General features: G+C 35.9%; 1 protein-coding gene and 1 pseudogene across 1 annotated transcript; both read left to right on the forward strand.

Annotated features, from left to right (window-relative positions):
• Positions 1-4,141: 4,141 nt before the first annotated feature.
• LOC121461874 lies at positions 4,142-5,344 on the forward strand (annotated as a pseudogene).
• A 17,030-nt stretch (positions 5,345-22,374) lies between these two features.
• Positions 22,375-23,298, forward strand: LOC121461824 (olfactory receptor 4A15-like). The gene has a single exon (XM_041673149.1). It carries the CDS (start codon positions 22,375-22,377, stop codon positions 23,296-23,298), a length of 924 nt encoding a protein of 307 aa, XP_041529083.1.
• The last annotated feature ends 531 nt before the right edge of the window (positions 23,299-23,829 follow it).

A 23,829-nucleotide genomic window follows, 5' to 3' on the forward strand; every position in this document is an offset into this window, starting at 1 on the left:
ATTTCTCCTCACTGAACATACTTCTAACTGGAAATATACATTCAGTAATTAATTTTAGCAGTTTGACTTTCAATGTTCTTTATTTGGACCAATATTTGTCATTGTGAGATCTTTGGTACTTTTGTGAATGCAATAACCCCCCCCCCAAAAAAAAAACCTGGTAATTGCTGCAATTTTAGTTTTCTTTATTGCTACTGAAGTTGATCATGTCTTTATGTTTATTGGGCATCCAACTTTTGCAATTCTAAAATTTGTAATTTTATTATTACTTTATTATTGGGTATAGCCTTTCATGAAAGTGGGACCCCTGGCAGCAGGACCAGGATGTATCCTGGTGCATGAGCAGACTTTTTGGTCAGATTACTTGCTCAGCCTCAGTGCAAAGGTAGGGGCTTAATCCTATCTCAACTGAGTGTGTCAGAGTTTGTTGACTCTCCATGGGAGACCTTACCCTTTCTGAGGAGTGGGTGGGGGGTGGAGATGGAAGGGAGCATGTGGAGAAGAGGGGCAGGGAAACCATGGTTGGTATGTAAAATGAATAAAAAATTAAAAAAAAAATAATAGCTTTGAACTAATGGTACTAGAGAGAAAGAAACTGGAAAACCGAAATCATGCTGGCATTTGAATTTTGGAGTGAAAAAGTTATGGACTGCTTAGAGCTCAGTGGAATGTTCTATGCGATCTTAGAAAATAAAAATGTGGAGACTAATGCTGATGACGGAGGCCTAGCTTGTGAAGTTTCAGAGGGAAGAAAAGGCTCTATAAGTGTAATAATATTTTTAATTAAGAATTCCTGATTCTGGTCAGTTTTAGCTTAAGAACTGACTTTGACTAACAGTACTTCAGAACCACTAAAGTGAAGCTTTTGCCTTGTTGGGACAATCTATACTGGTTATCTGCATCTGAAGAATCAGCTGTGATTCAGAAGAGACCAGCATAACTGAGGAAAAATTTGGGAAATACTTCCTCCTGATCAACAAACAGAAAGACAGACAGAGCCAAGACTATTCTTTGTGCTGGCAACTCTATTTGATAATGTATGAGAGTTTCCCAGGTGCTGCTGGTTTTGAAGGCATGACAGGGTGATGGAGAGGCTAAGATTCGGAGCTGATGCTACACTAGAAAAGGCCCCTGCTGAGAGGCCAGCCTCACTTGCAGCAGAAGCAATAAGGCAGTATATACGATTAAATGGTAAAATTGTTTTAATATATTTATTGTCTTGCATAGCATTTTTTGTGCTACTGTATGATCCACATTTAAAGTCATCTAAAATTGGAATATTTGCTTTCTTACTATAGTGATAATAAAAATATTTCTAACACATTTATATAAAATAATCTTTTTCCTTAGCTGGTTATAAAAATATTCATTATTTTTTTATGAGGACGTATCAATGTATTTTTCTTAGCTGTGCTAATTTTATTGTTTATAATTCAGTACTTTATTATTCTGTGTCAATGAAGTAGATTTTTTAGATGCAGTGAAGGCTTCTCATTTAATGCTTTAGAGAATGACATACTCCAGCATTGCAGTGTTTCAGAGCCTTTGTATAATACTTTACATACCAAGAATAATAAATTAAATGGAAATAATTTGGAAAGTAATTGACTTTTTCACCATACCCTTAACATTATTCTAGGTGATATTCACTGTTTCATTGATTCTTTGAAATTTGTCCTTTTTATTTTACTATAGTATTATAATCTTAATAAATTTTATATGTAAACTGTGTTTAGGCTTGGCTTGCTATTATTGGCTAATATCCTAATGTACATAATTAGTTTATTTATTTATTTAGAGCTGTAAACTTCTGTAGCAGCAGGCTGCTTGTTTGTCCTGGCCACCCAGAACCAAAATAATCACACAGAAACTGTGTTCCTTAAATCACTACTTGGCCCATTAGCTCTAGCTTCTTATTGGCTAACTCTTACATATTAATTTAACCCATTTCTATTAATCCGTATATCACTACAAACAAGGTTGTGATCTACCAGCAAAGTTTCAGCATGTCTATCTCTGGCAGTGGCTCCATGGCTTCTCTTAACTCTGCCTTCTTCCTCCCAGTATTCAGTTTAGTTTTCCCCACCTAACTCTGTTCTACCCTATCAGGCCAAGCCATTTTTTTCCAAAGAAATCATTGTATTTATAGAAAAAAAGAACAAAAAGCATTTTCCCTTACTAACCAGGAAACAATCACAGAAACATCTGTATGCTATGGTGACTTGTCTGCTCTCAAAACCAATGTCATATTTCTTCTGACAGAAAAACCTCTAAAAATATAAATAACAAACAAAAGATTGTCTTGTACTGAGTAGTATTTGTTTATGAAATCAAGTACCAGCTGGATCCAAGGTCCAGGAAAAATCACAAAGAGGAAAAATCACAAAGAAACTGAGGTGGTAAAAACACCACCTCAGGGGACATTGTTCCCCTGCTTTGCTTGTATGAGCAGACCTGCTTCCTTGTTGAAATTGCATTCTGAAAATGAATGGAGCCTCCATAGTAAGAATAGTTTTCCGTGGAGGCAGGACAGAGCAAATAAAATAATCCTTACTTTCAATTACATTTCTCTGTTTTAACTAGGATCTAGAATGTTATGGAAGTGGGAGTCTTTGAGAAATTCCAGCCCTTTGAAATATAACTACACCAGTTAAATTTGACAGAAAGCTTTAAGTTTATGTTTTTGAATTTTTTACTAGGAAACAAACATTTTACTCCTGAGTTTTCCTTAAAAATTTAATTGATTATTCTTTATAAATTCCCCAATCTAACATCCTTGCAAAACACGATCTTTCTTCCTGCAATTCCAATGCATCCCTGATCCCTGGTATACTGAGTGTATACCAGTATAAATGGTAAAGCAATAGGACCATGACACCTCTCCCGAAACCTTGATACTGTGGTGGTTTAAATGAAGCCAGTTTCTTTATTCATTAACCAATAAAAGCAACACATAGACAGAAGGACCTCCTACACCAAACTTTCTTCTTCAGATTGCTTTTTTTTTTTTTTGTAAAATACAGGCTTTTGTTTTTTGTATTTTTACTTAAGATTCATTTGATTTCCCTCTTGATTGCTATAGTGACCCATGTATTACTCTGTGATGTGTTATATAATCTCAGTGAGTTTGTGAATTTCAGTTTATTGTGGTTATATAGAGGATATTAAAATATTTCAATGTTTTCTAAATTTTTAAAATATTTGCTTTGTCACCTCATATATGCTAAATTTTAGGAAATGTTTCATTAACTGCTGATAAATATGTCTTCTTCAGTGTTTTGATGGAATAGAATTCAATTGCCCTTGTATACTAACATATTATATCCTTATATATCCATAAATAAAAAAGAAAAAATTCAGTAAGTATAGTGATTGGTATAAAGATGATAGAAAGAAAGTAGAAGGTAGGAAAGAGAAGAGGTAGCTTTGGAGGCCTAAAAAAGTCAGGAGGGAGATAATTTTGTCTAAATAGACTAAAGAGGCTGAAGTAAAAATAATGCTTTTAGGTAACATAAACATCCAATTTCCCAGAAGACTGTGGAAGGGTTCTTGCAAACCAGGCCCATATTTTTGGTGAAAGGAGAAAGCAAAATGAAAGATTAAGGAGAGACTGGTGAAAAAGCAAACACAAAACAAAAGCAACAAACATAGTAGATAAAAAAAAAAAAAAGACTAGAGTCCAAATGATCACAACTCTCAGTTTTTTTAATAGTACTCTGCCATCCTCCAGTGATAATAAAACATTCAGAAATATTTGTATGCTTACTTTTCCCCAAAGTAAAATTTGCACTGTGCATCTTTTTTATTTATCAACAAAGGCACAATTATAAATGTATCAGTTACATACGATAATGAATTTATCTGTTGTAATATAAGTTGAAAATAGTTAAGCTTTAGTAGAGCCCATCTGGCCTTATGACACAGAAAATCCTATTTGCAAATAAAGATAACAAAGATAGATACTAACTAGAGTAGATAATAAGCCTAATTATAGAAATATTAGTGAAAGTCCTGACTGTAGTTCTTTTTAAAATACTAGAAGAAGGTGGGCTGCGGCGCAGCGGAGTGTGCTCTATGGACCATATACTGCTATGAAATCCTGAAGCACTTGAACTGAAGGTTGGGAAGATGCAGACACTAAATGCTGGGCTGGATTAAATGCCTGCTGAGGTTGGTGGTTCAGCGAGTTGGGGTCAGCAAGCAGTTGGTACTTTGGTCTGGAAAGCCATATGGTTCACCTCAAAGTATTGTAAGGAAGATTGGTACCAACTTGTCTCTGACTCAGTGTCTGAGAGTTCAATGTCAGCTTACCAGCCATGCAACAGAATGTTGTCTCACCCACCCAGGAAAGGATGTGGTGACATCTTTTGCTGATGTTGGGTGGATAGCCACAGAAGAAGGGGAGTGCTCAACAAGACTCAGAGCAGAGGTCAGGTCCAAGTCTCCCTTTGAGGATGACCTTCCTTGCTTTGAGAAGCCCCCAAGCAGGCACATTTCCTTACCAAACTTGTCTCAAGATGAGCCTCCTCCAAAGACAACACTGGCCAGTAAGGAGGCCTTGCAGAAGATATCCGCTCCTGAGAATGAGCTTGCGGCCCTTACAGCTCAGATTGCCAAGATTTTGAACCTGAAGGAGCAACAGAGTCTTAGTGCTGGTCATTTAGATTCTTCTACTATAGCACCACCACCTCTTCCCCCTCTTCCATCTTCCTCCTCCTCCCCCTCCATCAATGCTCCACCAAAGTATGTCCGCTGTTGATCTGATTAAAGAGTGATGAGAGCAAAGACTCAATAAATGGGAAGACTTTTGCTGCAAGCCACTCAAAGCTGCCTGACATGTCAAATATGCTAGAGATCCTTATAGACATGAATAGTGTGAAACTGCAGTCATTTAAGAGGTCGGAGAAAGCCAGGCGGTGGTGGTGCACGCCTTTAATCCCAGCACTCGGGAGGCAGAGGCAGGAGGATCTCTGGGAGTTCGAGGCCAGCCTGGTCTACAAGAGCTAGTTCCGGGATGGGCACCAAAGCTACAGAGAAACCTTGTCTCGAAAAAAAAAAAACAAAAAACAAAAACAAAAAACAAACAAACAAAAAAAAAAAAAAGAGGTCGGAGAAAGATGTAAAGCCTAGGCCAGTGGATACTACTGACCCTGCTGCCCTCATAACAGAGGCTCTGAAAAAGAAGTTTGTTTATCAGTATCAACACAGTAGCCAGGGTGAAGTTGAGAGAGGAATTCCAAAGCCAGAATGAGAGGCCACCTCAGAGCCGGCCCTATTTGGTCTGCATATATTGAAATCTACAGGTAAAATGAAGGCATTAATTGAAAATGTTCCGGACTCCTAATGAACAATGACCCCTGGTTCACCTGTTGGCTTGCAGAACTGAGTCTGGCTAGTAGAAATCACCAGTATTTAGTAAATTCCTGACAGTAGTATTCATTGGTCTCCTTTTTATCCTAATTAGAGGAGTGAGAGGTAGTGAAAGCACCAGAGGTTTGTTTGGTTTTTAGGAGCTCGCCAGTTTTGGAGCTTTCCTTAACGCACATGTATTATGAGATGTTTTTAATTGGTTTTAATAGGGTCTCAGAATACAGACATGTCATTTATGGATATTGGTGTTCATTCTCAATTCTGAACACTATTATCTCTGTGTGTGTATTATATGCACACATTTGTATATAAAACAGTGTGTAAAAACTTACAAGGAATGGTATCAGGGAGGATCCTGTTATCTTCATTTTGAGTTTACTGGTCAGTGAGGAAACAGATGGTATACTGTGTTGTTAAGAGGACAGTGTTGGAAATGGGAATGCTTTGAATAGGACTTACATATGTTCTCACATTTTTTATCCTCCTGGAGCTGAGTTTACATAAGCAGCAGAAGATGTTCACTGCTGAGTTTCCGTATTGCTTTCTATTAGAGGGAACCGAGAGCCTGGAAGACTGCTTAAACCTCATTGCCATCCAATACTGGGAAGTCAGTGTACTTCTCAAGTAGTAACAAGTTGAATTATTGAATTAAATCACTTTTTAAATAAAAGCCAGAATGTACCATCAAAAAATACCAAAAGAAAACATAAGCAGTATACTATATGATATAGCTACAGGAATGGGCTTCTCTCATAGGACTCCCTTTGTCCAAGAATTAATGTCAACAATTGACAAATGAGACTTAATGAAACTGTTAGGCCTGCACAGGAAAAGAAACTATTAATCGGGTGAAGAAGAAATCTACAGAGTGGGAGAGAATCATTGCAAACCGTATATTGAAGAGATTACTATCCAGGATATATAAAAAACTAAAAAAAAGAGTTAAAAAAAAAAACAAGACAAAAATCTGACCACTGCTACGACCACCTTCATCACTGCCACCACTGATAACAACAAAATAAAAAAAAGCAGTGGATACATTTGGAAAATGGTTTTGGGACTTGAATAGAGTTTTCTTTAGAAGGAAAAAATGGCTAAGGAATATGTTTTTAAAACTTTATCATCCTTGAATAAGGAAAATTCAAATCAAAACTGCTCTGAGATTTCATTTTACCCCAGAACAGTAAAGATCAACAGAACAACTAACAACAAATATTGGGGGGATGTAGGGAAAACAATTGGCTTTTAAATATAAATTATTCAACCAACAAAGTCTTGAGATGAAGGGGTTAAGTGAATGAAATAAAATTACTTATGGATCCATATTACAGTGATTATGGAGCCAACTAAAACTCTCTACTCCTTTGAAATGGGCATAGTTATAACTCTTTTCTTAAGAGTCAATTGTACCGGATTCTGCAGTGAACTTTCAAGGTTTCTTACTGGAAGCTCAGAGTTTCTGGTCAGGACCCTGACACTGTCAGAGTAAGAATGCCCGGTGCGTGTGCAGGTGGTTGAGGAGTCTGGGATGCTTGTTTTCTGTAGGTTGGATTGCATATTACTTGACTTACCAACAATTTCATGTTTAATTTTCTAGGTGTTTGTTTGTTAATCATCTCACTTTGCAATTTCCTTGTTTCACATTATAGATTTGTGTCATTCGGCAGCTAATTACTCTCACCTCCCTTGAGATTTTTTTGGGGAAAACAACTGTCCAGGAGATATTTTGTTTTCTGAATTAGTTTCAAGTATTTTAACGAATTGACCTATAATAATAAAATTATCACTGATACTATGAATAGTCACCTGCTCAGATAAAATTATGCACTGATTAGAGGAATTATTTACCTTTTTAAATGGGTCAGGGTACTCTAGAAGCAGATGTGTCTAAGATGGGTACGTGTAGTTGGTATCTAGCCTTCAAGATACCATTTTGTCTTATTATATTCATCATTATTCCTAGAACTCTGTGTAAAATGTCAATCTATTTTGGGGATATTTTTGATACAGGATTGATGTGGGATTCCTCTCTGTATGCTGTGAATACCACTGTTTAATGTAGAAGCTGTTTTGGGTCTGTGATAAGGTAGGGCAGGGCTAGGCAGGAAAAACTAAACTGAATGCTGGGAGAAAGAAGGCAGAGTCAGGGAGAAGCCGTGGAGCAGCTGCAAGAGACACTGGAACCTTGCTGGTAGGCCACAAGCCTCATGGTAAACTATAAAATAATGGAAATGGGTTAAATTAAGATGTAAAATTTAGCCAATAAGCACCTAGAGCTAATGGGCCAAGCAGTGGCCCAAACTTTAATTAATAAAGTTTCTGTGTGGTTATTTCAGGAGTCTGGGTGACCAGGAAATGAACAAGTGGCCTCCCTATTACACAGGATGGTTTTTTAAATTATAAATAAAGAATCTTAAGATTTTATTTCAATGAGTATAAGACTGAATGAATTTCCCTCTGGTTATGAGAAAGTATGCCACTCAATATTCTATAAAGCTAAATTTCAGCCTTTCTACAGTTAGGTATAATGTTCCATAGCTAGGCAAACAGCTTGTTACTATAAATCCTCAAAGAAAGATCCCCATTTTGTTTCATCACAATAGAGGAAAGTACTTTTTTACTTAAAATATAAGTACATTTTTAATTAAATTATTTCTTTACCCAACAAGGTTTGAACATTAGTTTCTGCTAATTAAGTTACTATCTCACAATCATAAGTAAATTTAATATTTTGTTTGATTATAGCAAATAATAATATTAAAATGCGTTTTTAAAGTAATTATATTTAATGGTCTTTATGTATATCTTCCTATGTTGAATTTATACTGAGTAAAGGGGGAAATAATTTTCTCGGACAATATAGAAGTTTTACAACATTAGATTAGGAACAAAATATGATGCTCTTGTGTTTTACTGAAATAGAGGAATATTTCAAAGGTCAGATTGTTTCAAAAGGTATCAAAACTGGAGAATAAATCTGGAAAACACAGAAGCTCACTGGATAATGCATAATATATTGGGTTAACTTTTTATACTCCCTAGAGTTTATTTTCACTTTGGGCAATAGCACATATTATATATTAAATAAGCAAAAATAAAAAACCACAATTATTTGTTTTTTATGTTATGATATATTTTACATGACATGTTGATAAGTATGCAATTATAAATATTTATATTAGAATTTTTAAATTCTACACACTAAATGTGTTAGAGTATAAGGGAAATGTTTGTAATGTATATTTTGGAAGCTTAATATAACTGTTCACATGTAAATCTTAAAATTATGCCAGACAATATGTTAGCACATATACATAAAGAAAGCCATGGTCAGTTTCTTGCATACTGTTATATAGAAGTGTTACATCGAAAGCCTATCATGCTTTAAATGTTGTTATTTTCTAGAAAATATTAATAGCTAGTGTTAAATGCCACTATAGTGTTCTATATTTTTACACTACCCAATCTTTGTATATGTAATCTGTATAGCATACTAGAGAGTTTGAAGGCTCTATATTTGCTATATTATACAAATGTTCTAGAGATTACTCATGGTGAGATGCAGCAGTGACAATGAAACTTAAGATGCTTAAATTTTTAGGAAGTCAAATGTGAAAGCATATGTATTGGACACAGTGTGCTTTCTCTCTTATGCGATAAAACAGCTGTGCTGTTACCAACTTTTAGTTTCTGAAGTCCAGACCTTCTGAGTGAGTACTTGACATGAGTGAGAATGATATATGTAGAAGTTGCCTCATGGCTTCTAAATAGTTCCCAGACTTTCTCTTACAGGTTCCTTCCCATCCCATTTAATATATCCATGGGCATAGGATCTTGATTGACTCTATGCATAATGAATTGCTTTACAGATAAATATTGTCCTCATTTACATGTGATAAATAGGTAGTTCCTAAGATAACATTTTGTCTATTTCTTAAATGATGTTTGTGAATTGCAATATATACTGCTATTTACACCCTGGGCCATGAAAAACATTCTTATTTTTTGGATAGTGATTGAGATTGTTTAGTGTCTTTGGTCAGAGTAAACACTTTAAAGCATTGATAATGTCAATTATCAACCTATGTTTTTACTAGATGCTATATGGCACTATAGTCATTACAGATAACAAGATTTTAAAAAGTGTCAGGGAAAGTACATGCTGAGCATGTTCTCATGTAATAAATGACGAAGTAGAGTCATAGGGAGGTTACTTATATCTCCAAAGTTGCCTTCACATGAAGTTCATGAACCTGAGGTTGCAACACAGGTTACATTCTGCAGACTTCATCACTCACCACTACCCTGTTAACTGCCTTCCAGTAATTCTGGTTCCTTTACAGATAGCATTCAATTAGAGAAACATAACATTTATTTGGCCACAGTAGTTATCAGATCTTAATTACTACTAAGCAGCATTTTTCAGGATATGGAAGTTAGCTTGAAATCTTTTGCATGACTGTTCAAATATAAAAAAATAAATAAATCAGTAGAATTGAAAGTGGCCTGAACTGGAGATTTTGTTCACTTTCTGCTTCTAACTCTCTTTGTTTATAAACTTCCTTTCTGTGGTTCTAATGTAATTGACCATTTTATGTGTGACATGTATCCATTGCATTGGTGTCACTGTGGTGGCTAGTGGTGGAGTAGGCTGCATAGTGATCTTTCTCCTTCTCCTAGTCTCCTATGGAATAATTCTAAACTCTCTCAGAGCTTATATTCAAAAAGGGAGGTACAAAGCCCTGTCCACATGCAGCTCTCCCATCATAGTAGTCGTCTGGTTTTTTTGTTCTCTGTATTTTCAAGTATACCAGACCTGTTTTCTATTTTCCCATAGATAAATCCATTTCTGTTTTTATACAGTTGTTATTACTTCCATAATGAATCCTTTAAGATACACTATGAGAAATTCAGAGATGAAAATTAGCAAAAACTTTGGCATAAAATGTTAACTACAGACAGAAACTGTGCTGAGAAATTACTAGCTGTATCAATTGGGAATAAGTTCTAGCAAAGTGTCACCTTGTCTACTTAATGGATCACAAACATTCTTTTCACTCTATGAAGACCTCAGAAAAGGTAAATACATTATCAATTGAGCTTTTATATTAAATTTGCATGTATCCATATGATGTATTTTGGTCAGGTCCACACGTCATTCCCTCACCTCCAACTCCTCCTCTATCTTCTCTTACCATTTTTCCATTCCAGTATTATGTGCACTTTTTATGTTTACCAGTATTTATATAAGTGTAGAGTCATTTATTGAGTATGGTATATTCCCAGAGACAGCAATTTGAAGAAAACCAACTCTCCCTGTCTCAGGAGTCACAAATTGTCAAAGGATTTTCAGCTAGATGAGGGATTTCACTACTTCCTTCCTCATCCATTTTGGAATTTTGTCCGGCTTGATGTGTTAAGATCTTTTGCATGTAGTCACAGTATCTATGAGTTCAAGTGTACACATGTTTGTAGTGTCTGGAAAACATCATTTACCTTCATTCACTCTTGTTGTTAGATCTTTCCACCCTATCTTTTTTTTTTTGGTGGTTCCTGAGCTTTGTGTGGTGTGGTGTGGTGTGTGTGTGTGTGTGTGTGTGTGTGTGTGTGTGTGTGGTGAACATGTCCCATTTTGGTTGAAATTCGACAGTTTCTTTTTTTCTTCAATTTACTAGTTGTGACTCTCTATATTCTTTGACACCAACTGCGAAAAACATCTCCTTTGATCAGGGTTAAGTGAGGCACTAATACTTAGAGGTGGTAACACATGCCTTTAATTCCAGCACTTGGGATGAAGAGGCAGGCATATCTCTGTGAATTTAAGGCAACCCTGCTCTACAAAGAAAATTCAAGGACAGCCAGTACTAGTAATGAGTTCCTTCTTCAGGAGCAGGCCTTCTGTTCACTTTGCTAGCTGTTTATTTTCCCAAAGAGTTTAGTGCCTCTATCGCACCAATGGGCTATATTAATGGTCACACCATGCTTTTAGGATTGCAACTGTGTAGGGGTGTTGGTACCTTTTCTTTCTCAGCAGGATGTATTATGGCATCTTCTGATACAAGAAAGGTAGCTATTAGGGAAATACTGAACGTTTAGATTTGTGTGCATACCATTAAAGCTTTCTCATGTCCCTTGGCATTTAAATACTCTCCTTGTAAGTGATTCACCACCTTTTTCTTAGAGATTTTCATGAAAATAAATCTATCCAGGAGAGATGTCATTTACATTTCTGCCATGCCTTCTAACAAGCTCATTTATTGGAAATGTGGATGGCATACAGTCACATACACACATAAGATTATCTGCACATATAAATAGAAAATTATTTTATCTTTAAATTTACACATGGATTTTTGAAAACTCAATTATACTCAAGATGAAAATCTTAGAATTTAGTCCTCAAGTTATTGTCTTCCTTCGTATTCATCACTGATTATTGAAATTTTGCGGAATGTTTCTACTGCCTTGGAGGTAATAATAGACTATAGAGGTTGCTCCACTTATGAGAAAAATGTCATCAGCTTTGCAAAGCACTTAATCTCAGCTTTTCTATTGTTATTTAAGTGTTAGAAACGTTGAAGATCTAAGCACATGGTAACTTTGGTAAATCCTCAAGGAAAAAACCTTTTGTTTGCTTTAACAAAATAACAAATTTACATTTTCACAAGTGATATATGTGTATGTATCTTGATGTTATTTGTTTAATACAGACTTTTAAAAAATAGATCATGGAATTTATGTTACACGCCTTTAATCCCAGCACTCGGGAGGCACAGACAGGCAGATCTCTTTAAATTAGAGGCTAGCTTGGTCTACAAGAACTAGTACCAGGACAGGCCCCAAAGCTATAGAGAAACCTTGTCTCCATAAACCAAAACTAACTAACTAAACAACTCTCTTCTGTGAGGGACAAAATGATTTAAATGAGTCTTCCCTAAATTGTGAAAAGCTACTTCCTTGACAACATTGCCAATGTCTAGACGATGTCTAGATTTGCTGATTACCCATTTATGAAATAATTGTCTGACTGATCAAACCGAAAATTTGTGTATATGAACCTGTGAATAGTTAAGCACTGCCCCTAGTATAAGACACAACTAATTAACCAGGGAACACAATTTTGTGTCTTTTGACAATGCTTTTAGCATTTAGATGAAAATTTTCAACTGATTTCCATATGGAGTTTACTTTCCAATTTTGAAAGTTCCTTTGGTAAATACATTGTCTTATTTTTCTTTAGAAGAAAAAAATTGTTAAATCTACTTTAATATGAAATCCGTGCATTCATATATCTATACAGAGATTTTTATAAAAATATAGACACACAGTTACAGAAAGAGGGAGAGAGATGCAACACTATAATGTTCAAACCTATAGTGATACCATATACTGTATCAAAACATATTCATTCTTAATAGAACCTGCCTATTTTTCATAAAGGCAAATAAGTACCAGAATATTAATTAACTATAAAATAACAAAAATATAGATGAGCATGTACTTTTTAAAATAAATTTATTTTTATTTGAGAAATAATGAATTATTTGCAATTATAGGATATAACCTTATGTTTGACATTACTCAAAACATGGATAAAATGGGTGATGTTATTCTAAAAGAAAATGACTGAATGAACAATTATTCAAATGATTAAGTTTTATAATTTTCTTATATATTTTGTTGATTTCAGAGCTCAGCTTGATTATTTCCTGCCATCTAGTCTTCCTAGGTGAGTTTGCTTCTTTTGTTCTAAAGTTTTCTGGTGTTCTGTTAATTCACTAGTATGGGATTATTTTCAGCTTCTTTATGTAGGCATTTAGTGCTATGAACTTTCCTCTTAACACTGCTTCCATTGTGTCCCATAACTTTGGATATGTTGTGTGGTCATTTTTGTTGAATTATAGGAAGTCTTTAATTTCTTCCTTTATTTCTTCCTTGACCCATTGGTGATTCAGGTGAGCATTGTTTAATTTCTATGTGTTTGGGGCTTTCTGAATTTAGTGTTGTTGTTGAATTCTAATTATAAGCCATGGTGATCTGATAAGATACATGGAAATATTCTAATTTTTTTTTTGGTTCTGTTGAGGATTGCTTTGTTACTTAGTATGTGATCAGTTTTTGAGAAGGTTCCATGAGGTGCTGAGAAGAAGGTATATTCTTTTATGTTTGAATGGAATGTTCTAAAGAAGTCTGATAAGTCATTTGAGTCATAACATCTGTTAGCTACCTTATTTCTCTGTTAAGTTTCTGCCTGGCAGACCTGTCCAATGGTGTGTGAGTGGGGTGTTGAAGTCTCCCACTATTAGTGTGAGCTTTAATGTGTGATTTAACCTTTAGTAATGTTTCTTTTATGTGTGAGGATGCTCTTGTATTTGGGGCATAGATATTCAGTATTGAGATTTCCTTTTGATGGATTTTTCCTGTGACAAATATGAAATGTCTTTCTTTGTCTCTTTGGATTGATTTTAGTTTGAAGTATATTTTTGTCAGATATTAGGATAGCTACACCATCTTATTCTTAGGTCCATTTGATTGGAATTTTTTTTCCATTCCTTTACTCTGAGGTGATGTCTCTCTTTGAGGTTGAGGTATCTTTCTTTTATGCAACAGAAGGATGGATTCTGTTTTCATATCTAATCTGTTAACCTGTGTCTTTTTATAGGGGAGTCGAGTCCATTTATATTCAGGAATACTACTGACCAGTGATTGCCAGTGCCTTCTATTTTAATTTTCATTGTTGGTGATGTTATTGTGTGTGCTTTCCTTATATAGGATTTGCTGCTGTGATATCTATTGTCTGTGTTTTTGTGGATGTAGATAACTTCTTTGGGTTGGAGTTTGCATTGTAGTACTGGGTTTGTGGCTAGGGATTGGTTAAATGTGATTCTGTCATGAAATTTGTTTTGTCCTTCTATGGTGATTGAAAATTTTGCTGGGTATTATAGTCTGGGCTGGCATCTATGGTCTCCTAATGCCTGCATAATGCTTGACCAAGGTCCTTCTGGCTTTCATTGTTTCGACTGAGAAGTAAGGTGTAATTCTGATAGGTCTGCCTGTATATGTTACTTTGCCTTTTCCTTTGTAGCTCTTAATAATCTTTCTTTATTCTGTAGGTTTACTGTTTTGATTATTATGTAGTGAGGTGACCTTTTTGGTCCCGTCTATTTGATGTTCTATATGCTTCTTGTATCTTCATATGCATTTTATATGCATATCTTTCTTTAGGTTGGGAAAGTTTTCTTTTATGATTTTTTAAATATATTTTCTGTGCTTTTGAGTTGGGCTCTCCTTCTTCTATCCCTATTATTCTTAGGTTTGGCCTTTTCATGGTGTCCTATATTTCCTGTATATTTTGTGTTAAGCTTTTGCTAGATTTAACATTTTTTTTGGTTGATGAATCTATTTCCTCTATCATATCTTCAGTGCTTGACATTTTCTTCCATCTCTTGTATTCTGCTGTTTATACTTGTATTTGTGGTTCCTGATCATCTTCCCACATTTTCATTTCCAAAATTCCTCATTTTGGATTTTCTTCAACAATTTGAACTCAGTTTTCACACATTAAATTGACTTCCTTATTTCACTCATGTACTTGCTTTCTTCGAATTGTTTAATTATACTTATAACTCGTTTCAAGAATACTTTGCCAGGGGAACTTCCAGATCATTTTATTAGGGGCCATTACTGTTTTATCTGTAGTTTTTATAGGTGTTCTTAGGACTCCTATACTATAGTGGCCCTATCCCATGTGAGCTGACAACAGTGGCTGCATCCTGTCTGTGTGATGCTCCCATCCCCCCATAGTCTCTGGGCATGGAGCTGCAGCCTCTGCTGCAGTGTTCCCCTCCCCTGTCGGCTCCTCCAAAGCCTGCTCACACACTGCTGAGGCTGCTCATCGTGCCACTGCTACTCAGAATCATTGGCATTTTCCTATGGCCATCAACAGCACAGTAACGAGACAGCTACCAGGAGCACAGTAGTGGGATGGCCACCAGTAGCACAGCAGCTAGAGGGCCACTGATAGCACAGCAGTGAGGTGCATACCAGCCACACAGGAGCAGCATAGCAGTGGCACAGAGAGACAGCCATTGACAGCACAGCATCAAGAGTTCCTGCTCTTCCCTAATAAGCTCCTCAATGGATGTGTTGAGTTCTGTGGTTTACTTCTTATGACTGCAGAGAATCAACAGACATACGTGTGAGTTGGGAGGATTTTACTTCTTTAGTGCAATTTGGTACATCTGGAGTTAGTTTATTGGTTGAAATACTCATTCTTTCTCAAAACATTCTAAAGACATGTTTCTTCCTTTATGGGATGTTTTAAAAATGTTGAATAATAGACTGGTTCATAGCAAGGTTGGAATACCAATTTTATCTGTTTGTATGATATTTGGGACTACAGTCTCTATCCCAGTTCTTCTGTTTGCCAGTTACAGTTTTGGTGCCTTCAGCAGCTTGTTATGGGAGCTTGGAACAAGTTTATTCTGCTAGTGTTGCCTTGTCCTGAGTCTCAGGGTTCTACAGGGTGTGGATAGAATCTCAGCCAGGCATTTGGCAAGACTATGGGTCTCCTGATAACCTGAGGTAGTTAGAGATTCCATGGTTCAAAGTGTGTTGGAATCTGTAGGGCTCAAAGAAAAGAAGAGGGGCCAGGAGAAGTGGTAGTTCCTGGAAAACAACTGTGGATTTTAGGTGACTTGAATGGAAGGAGGGAAGAAGGGGAGAGAAAGACATTAAAAGCTGCATACATGAATGATCAAGTCAATTATAAAGGCAGTTTCATTCTAAGAACACCTAACTATTTGATAGAATCCTTTCAAGATGTATTCAAAGTCATGAAAGACCACAACTGTCTGCCTAGTGTTATATACAGCAAAACAACCCATGAAAAAAAGACTAAGGACTTTGTGATCATTTACAGAGATTACAAAGGGAATAGGTTAGTTTTAAAGAAGAATAAACTTACCTATGTCATCACAGGAAACAAATAAAGATAGCTGAGGAAATAGCTCACTGTGTTTTTAGTCGGAGCAAATACAGACTCAGCGTTTTTGATGACATCATCTGATGTATTGATTTCTTTAAGTTCATTCCCATAGTCTGAGATTCAAAGTTTCCTGAGTAAGTAGAAAAGATAGAGAATGTTTAAAATAATGAACAATTTTCCACTTTTAAATGATAATTAGACCCTCAGAAATATTACATCAGATGGTTATTCTACAACAAATATACACATCTGTGCATATTTTCACACTTATTAGTAAGAAAGGAGCAAGTAGACAAATATATCGTATTGCAGGATGATGACATTATCCATTTGCGAGTTAAAGTGAAAATGGACAACTTTTAGACCATAAGGCTTTTGTGACCCAGAAAAGCAGATCTGTAAATAAGCACACGGTGTTATTTGCTCACTGGCTCTGATAAGAAGTGGCTACAGGGATAACCCTGTAAACATAGAAATTGTTCCTTTTTGAAGAGTCACATTTTTTTCATATAGAAAGAGTTATTCAGTTAATAATGGCTTGGGATTAAAGAATTTTTCTTTTAATTTTTTATTGAGAAAAAGAAAAAAAAGTTTCCGCCTCCTCCCAGCCTCCCATTTCCCTCCCACTCCTCCTACCCGTCTTCCCCTTCCCCCACTTCTCTCCCCCTCCCTCTCCAGTCCAAAGAGCAGTCAGGGTTCTGATGGAGGAAGGTCATTGGTTAATTATAATAATGAAACTGCTTGGCCCTCATAGGTTAAAACATAGGTGAGAGGAGTAAGCAGAACAGAATGCTGGGAGGAAGAGGAAATGAGCTCAGAGGCTATGCTCCCCTCTACCAGGCAGACACCATGAAGCAAGCTGCCAGGTCAGACATGCTGAATCTTTCCCGGTAAGACTGATTCTACACAGATTATTAGAGATGGGTTGATCGGGATATGAGAATTAGACTGTAAGGGCTAGAGTTAATGGGCCAAGCAGTGTTTAAAGGAATACAATTTGTGTGTTGTTATTTCTGGTGTAAAGCTAGCCATGCAGGAGCCGGGTGGGATGAAAAGCAGGCCCGCAGCTCCCTTCAACAGGGTTCCCTGCCCTGTGGAAAGTCCAAGGTCCTCCCCCTTCCGTCCATGTCTAGGAAGGTGAACATCCAAACTAGCTAGGCTCCCACAAAGCCAGAACATGAAGTAGGATCAAAACCCAGTGCCATTGTCCTTGGCTTCTCATCAGCCCTCATTGTTTGCCATGTTCAGAGAGTCTGGTTTTATCCCATGCTTTTTCAGTCACAGTCCAGCTGGCCTTGGTGAGCTCCCAATAAATCAGCCCCACTGTCTCCGTGGATGGGTGCACCCCTTGTGGTCCTGACTTCTTTGCTCATGTTCTCCCTCCTTCTGCTCCTCATTGGGACCTTGGGAGCTCAGTCCAGTGCTCCAGTGTGGGTCTCTGTCTCTATCTCCATCCGTCACCAGATGAAGGTTCTATGGTGATATGCAAGATATTCGTCAGTATTGCTATAGGATAGGGTCATTTCAGGTTCCCTATCCCAAGCTGCCCAAGGAACTAACTCGGGACATCGCCTTGGGCTCCTGGGAGCCACTCTAGGTTCTAGTCTCTTGCCAATCCTAAGGTGGCTCCCTTAACTAAGATATGTGCTTCCCTGCTCCCCTATCCAACCTTCCTTTATCCCAGTCCTCCTGTTTCCCCAAGTTCCCCAATCCTCCCCTTCTCACTTTTCTCTCCCCATCTCTCCTTACCCCCATCCCACCCTACCCCCAAGATCCCAATTTTTTTTCGGCAATTTTGTCTACTTCCAATAGCCAGGAGGATAACTATATGTTTCTCTTTGGGTTCACCTTCTTTTTTTTTTTTTTTTTTTTTTTTTTTTTTTTGGTTTTTCGAGACAGGGTTTCTCTGTGGTTTTGGAGCCTGTCCTGGAACTAGCTCTTGTAGACCAGGCTGGTCTCGAACTCACAGAGATCCGCCTGCCTCTGCCTCCCGAGTGCTGGGATTAAAGGCGTGCGCCACCACCACCCGGCTGGGTTCACCTTCTTTTTTAGCTTCTTTAGGATAACCAATTATAGACTCCGTGACCTTTATTTATGGCTAAAAACCAATTATGAGTGAGTACATCCCATGTTCATCTTTTTCGGTCTGGGTTACCTCACTCAGGATAGTGTTTTCTATTTCCATCCATTTGCATGCAAAATTCGAGAAGTCATTGTTTTTTACTGCAGAGTAGTACTCTAATGTGTATATATTCCACACTTTCTTCATCCATTCTTCCATTGAAGGACATCTAGGTTGTTTCCAGGTTCTGGATATTACAAATAATGCTGCTATGAACATTGTTGAACAAATGCTTTTGTCATATGATAGGGCATCTCTTGGATATATTCCCAAGAGTGGTATTGCTGGGTCCAGGGGTAGGTTGATCCCGAATTTCCTGAGAAACTGCCACACTGATTTTGGGATTAAAGAATTTAATGAATGGAATAAAATCACTGTGGATTCATCTCACAGAGATTCGGGATTCAATCAACTCCACTCCTTCACCATTACAAAACAGTGATTTGCTGTTCTTTCAAGACTTATAATATCAACTATGAAAGTTACTGCAGTTCTAAGTTCTCTTTTTCAGAGCTTCTGTTCTTCTTGAGTAGAATCCCACTATCAGAGCAATACTGTGCTCTGCAAGGTACAGCTGAGTAAGGAGCCTGGTTTAGTCTCATTCTTAGGGTTGATTTATGCTTACTTGCCTGTCTAAGTATATGGTAATGTGTAACAATTACTAATCATCTCATTTTGAAATATTTCTTTTACATTATGGGTTTTCATGTCCCTTGGCATTTAATTACTTTCTTTCTTTGCAATATCCAAACCTTTATACTCTGGGGATTATTAAGGGAAAGAAACCTATCCAGGAGAGATTTCTCCATTTGAATTTGCTCCAAGTATTTTACCAAATTAATTTGTAGTGATCATAAAGTCTTTTTATGTTGGAAATAGAGATGATGCAACAATTTTCTGCCCATGAAAAATTGTCTACACGCATAAATAAATGTTCCAGGAGATTTCTGAAAAGTCAATTATGCTCAAGCTGGATAAGGTGTACTGGTTTTTAGTTCTTGAGATGTCAGATTTTCTATAAATGACTATCATTGCTTAAAGATATTTGTAGAAAGTACCAATTGTATTGGGTGATAAGTTTAAAATATAAATTAAAGTTTTTAAGTAGAATAGAATTTGGAAGAATTATGACTGAATAAAAGACTGAAGAGGTCTCCCTTCCTTTGTAAGAAAACTTCAGCTTTGCTATGAGGTTAATCTGGTTTTCCACTGTTAGATAAGATTTTTAAATGGGAGTTTTTGTGTTCATGAAAGTAAAGTCAATTCACCGAAATAAACCAGAAGGAGAACAATTTAAGTAACTATCATTACTTTAATTCTTTCTTTCTGGTTATTTTTGTTCATTTGTAACATCAAAATAGGGTAGGACAATTGGTTTTAACTTATTTGGTCAATTTTATACATAACTGTCCTAATACAATAACTTTGCTTTTTCTTTGATATTTTCTAGCAATTAAAATATTCACTTACCCTTATACAAGTATTGTTATTATATTTAGGTGTCTTTATATCTGTAATCACAAGTTCACTCACATATTTATACTCAACAGCCCATACTTACTTAAATAGGTCATGATTTTTCCATCAGGGGCAAATGCAATATTTGCATTCTTGAAATCATGAACTGGGGGTTTAAGATAGTTGCTATTTTTATGTTTTGAAGCATATGGATTTTTCTGAAGTTCGCATTGTCTTATGAGAGGCATACAGATAGGTAAATAAGATGACAAATACAGAAGTTAATTGGGACAAACATAGAATATTTATTTTTAGTTTAATAACCTCATTAGTGTTTATTTTCTATATTGGCATATGAAAGGTTTTATATGTTATATAAAAATAGTAACTAAATTTTATAGGTGTTATAGAATATATTTTATGACTCTTTAACAGAGGTACAAAATTTTTGATATCTAAGATTACATATATGTCTGTTGGAGGATAAGGGAAAATATAATTTTTCTTGAGGATTAATATTAATTATTGCATGTGAATTTTAAAATGATGGCACACAGTGTGTTGGTTCATAAACTCATCAAAACTCATGGTCATATTGCCCCTTATAAACTATCATGTTGGTTCATATAATGTCATGTTGAAATTCTATCATGTTCTTAAACACAGTATTATTCTTAGAAAAGTTTTAATGTCCAATATTAAGAATGCAATTATATTATTCTATCAGTCTGTAATACTAACATCTTAAATTTTCTTGCTAAAGTTTAAATATTCTGTTTTGATTGTATTTTTGATATTATTAAATAAGACTTTGGAGATTTGACCCATTGAAATTCAGTATTAGTAATCAATGAATGTGAATGAGCAAAACCTGACAAGAAGTATGATATGCAAGGGTGAGTACTGGACACAGTACTTTTCTCTTATGTCACTTAGCAGCTGAGATGTTTTCTGCTTGTAGCTTCTACAACTCCAGATCATAATGAGAATTTTACAGAAGGAATATCAGATCTGGCTTCCCAAGAACACTTCAAATGCCCCTTCACCATAAAAATCATTCAAACAGCATCATCTTGTTTTCTTGTTCCTAGACAAAATCCATCATCTCAAAGGTAAATAAATAATCTTTGTACCTATCAGTAGTAAAGTACATATTTCCCAAAACATACAAGTTAATATAAAAGTATAATGTTATTTATACTTCGGATGAAGGCAAGAGTTCTGTTTATATTAACTGTGAGAATTCATTTTTCTTTGTCACAGTGAAATACTAAAAAAATTTCTAATAGCTATCACCTTCATGTTTACCAGGCTGCTTTTTACTGCTTTATAGCGACAGCAATAACAAAGTAACCAGAGAAATGAGTTGCTAAGCGTGCCCTCTAGAAGAAATGAGGAAGTAGGGCAATGACAAGATTCTTATATGGTAAAAGTTCATCTTCACAGCAAGGAAAAGAACCCGGATCAATAAATAAATTCATATGGCTTCACAACCCACATTACATACCACTGTCCAAGGATTGACTTTTTCCCTTTAAGACATTGCTTTCATGGATGTGAACACTGCATTTCTAACTGAGCACTTTCTACCCGGAAAAATGATACTTAAAACCAATAATGAGTGTTCTCTACCCAAGTCCTCAGTTTATGTTTCCTCCTGTTTTACTACCTATGTCATTTAAAAGGAAGGAAAAATGCAAATTTCAGATGAAGTATTTGACGATACCGTGGGATAGAAGATTTCTGAGTTATTTGAATTTAATAAAATTGAGGATCTTTGTTGTTTCCTGGGGATTATAGGAATTAGTTGAAGTAATTGCTATAGACAGAAATGTTTTAAATACATTTGTAATAACTTGATACAATTTCACATTAAATCTCTCAAAATTATGAGATTTCCATGCAGACTGAATGCCTTTGAGAAGTGCAGGTCATTTGCTTAATGCCACAGTATCATGGCATTGAGCTCTATGTTCCTAGAAACCTAGAACATATTTTGAATATGTTATCAGATAAAGCAATTTACATCATTGCTTCTATATTAATTTAGCCAGTGAAGGTTTGTGATAACATAGAATCCAGATTTCTTAAGATTTTTCTGTCATTATTGAAAACTGTGATGATTTTGTGCGATTATATATTTTAAATAATTCTAAGGGTATCAATACATACATACAATATAGAGTCAATGAAATCATGATAAGCAGAGTACTACCAGATAAACTCATCATAAGGAAATAAAACATTCAAAAGAAAGCTTTATTTAGACTTTTGGAGAAACCAAAGACTTGTTAACTGAATTCATACTGCAACTTACCAAAGTGGAAAACAATGATAAAGGTGTTATTCATGTCATAGTGAAGTCACATATTTAAATTTCCAGCAGGTCCTGTTCTTAGGAGCTGCCATCTTTGATATAAGCATGCTGAAGGGGCTGATGGGAGAAAGCAACAATATCACAGAATTTGTCCTCCTAGGCCTCACTCAGGATCCTGTTGGTAGAAAAGCATTATTTGTCATGTTTTTATTCATCTACATTGTGACAATGGTGGGCAACCTGCTCATTGTGGTGACAGTCATTACCAGCCCCTCCTTGGGCTCCCCAATGTACTTCTTCCTTGCCTCTCTATCATTCTTAGATGGTCTTTTCTCTACTGCCATTTCACCCAAGTTAATTATTGATTTACTTTATGATCAAAAGACTATCTCATTCACAGCTTGCATGAGCCAGCTCTTTATAGAACATTTATTTGGTGGTGTCGATATTGTCATCCTGGTGGCAATGGCCTATGATCGCTATGTGGCCATCTGTAAGCCACTACATTATTTGACCATCATGAATCGAAGGGTTTGCATCACTTTGTTGATATTTGCCTGGACTGGAGGTTTTACACACTCTCTGATTCAAATTGTTTTTGTATATAACCTTCCTTTCTGTGGGCCCAATGTCATTGATCATTTTATTTGTGACATGTCCCCATTACTGGTACTTGCATGCACAGACACTTACTTCATTGGCCTCACTGTCATTGCTAATGGTGGAGCCATGTGTATTGTGATCTTCATCCTTCTCCTCAGTTCCTATGGAATCATCCTAAGATCTCTTAAGACTCACAGCCATGAGGCAAGGCGCAAAGCCCTGTCCACTTGCAGCTCCCATATCTTGGTGGTTATTCTCTTTTTTGTTCCATGTATTTTTATGTATGCCAGACCAGTTTATAACTTTCCTATTGACAAATGCATTACTGTTTTTTATACGATTATCACTCCCATGTTGAACCCTTTAATATACACCTTGAGGAATTCAGAGATGAAAAGTTCAATGATAAAGCTCTGGTGTAAATTGCTACCTACAGATTAAACTGGAAAGTCTCCTTGGTGGAATTACTTTTGTTATTTGAACAAATTCAGTTATAAATAATTATAACAAAGGATGATACTATCTACTGATTGTATTTATCTAGGATACTTTTCTTCATGTAAAGCCTTTGAAAAAATAAAGTTTTCCATTGAGATTGAAACCAGTATGACATCATTTTAGTATTATAAAAAAGGTCCCGTGGATTTATCCCATGTAAAAACAAACTATATTACCTGAGAATGTAATTATTCTCTTTTGAAATTTAAATCAGAGTCATTACACAGAGTTTTATTTTTATATATTGAAAAATTATACAACAATACTTTTGTTTTGTGATCATTCATATTATTTTCTCCGGACCTTTTCATAGTTATGACTAATAGACAAATTTCTTAGGCTAAAAGAAAGGACGGGCTTAGCAATCATTCATTAATCTGTCTGAATGGCACATTTGTGTAGCTATAACATGCACAGTGCTTTGAGATGTCTCCCTTTCCTCATCGCAGTGTCTCTACTCTTCTAGTTCAAGTT

The sequence above is a fragment of the Microtus oregoni genome, unplaced genomic scaffold (genome assembly GCF_018167655.1).
Source record: "Microtus oregoni isolate MIOR12 unplaced genomic scaffold, Mior012 000023F_ref0000262, whole genome shotgun sequence".
Classification (NCBI taxonomy): domain Eukaryota; kingdom Metazoa; phylum Chordata; class Mammalia; order Rodentia; family Cricetidae; genus Microtus; species Microtus oregoni.

Coding starts and splice junctions, on each gene's coding strand:
- LOC121461824 (XM_041673149.1), top strand. CDS start 22,375: ATGGGAGAAAGCAACAATATCACAGAATTTGTCCTCCTAGGCCTCACT.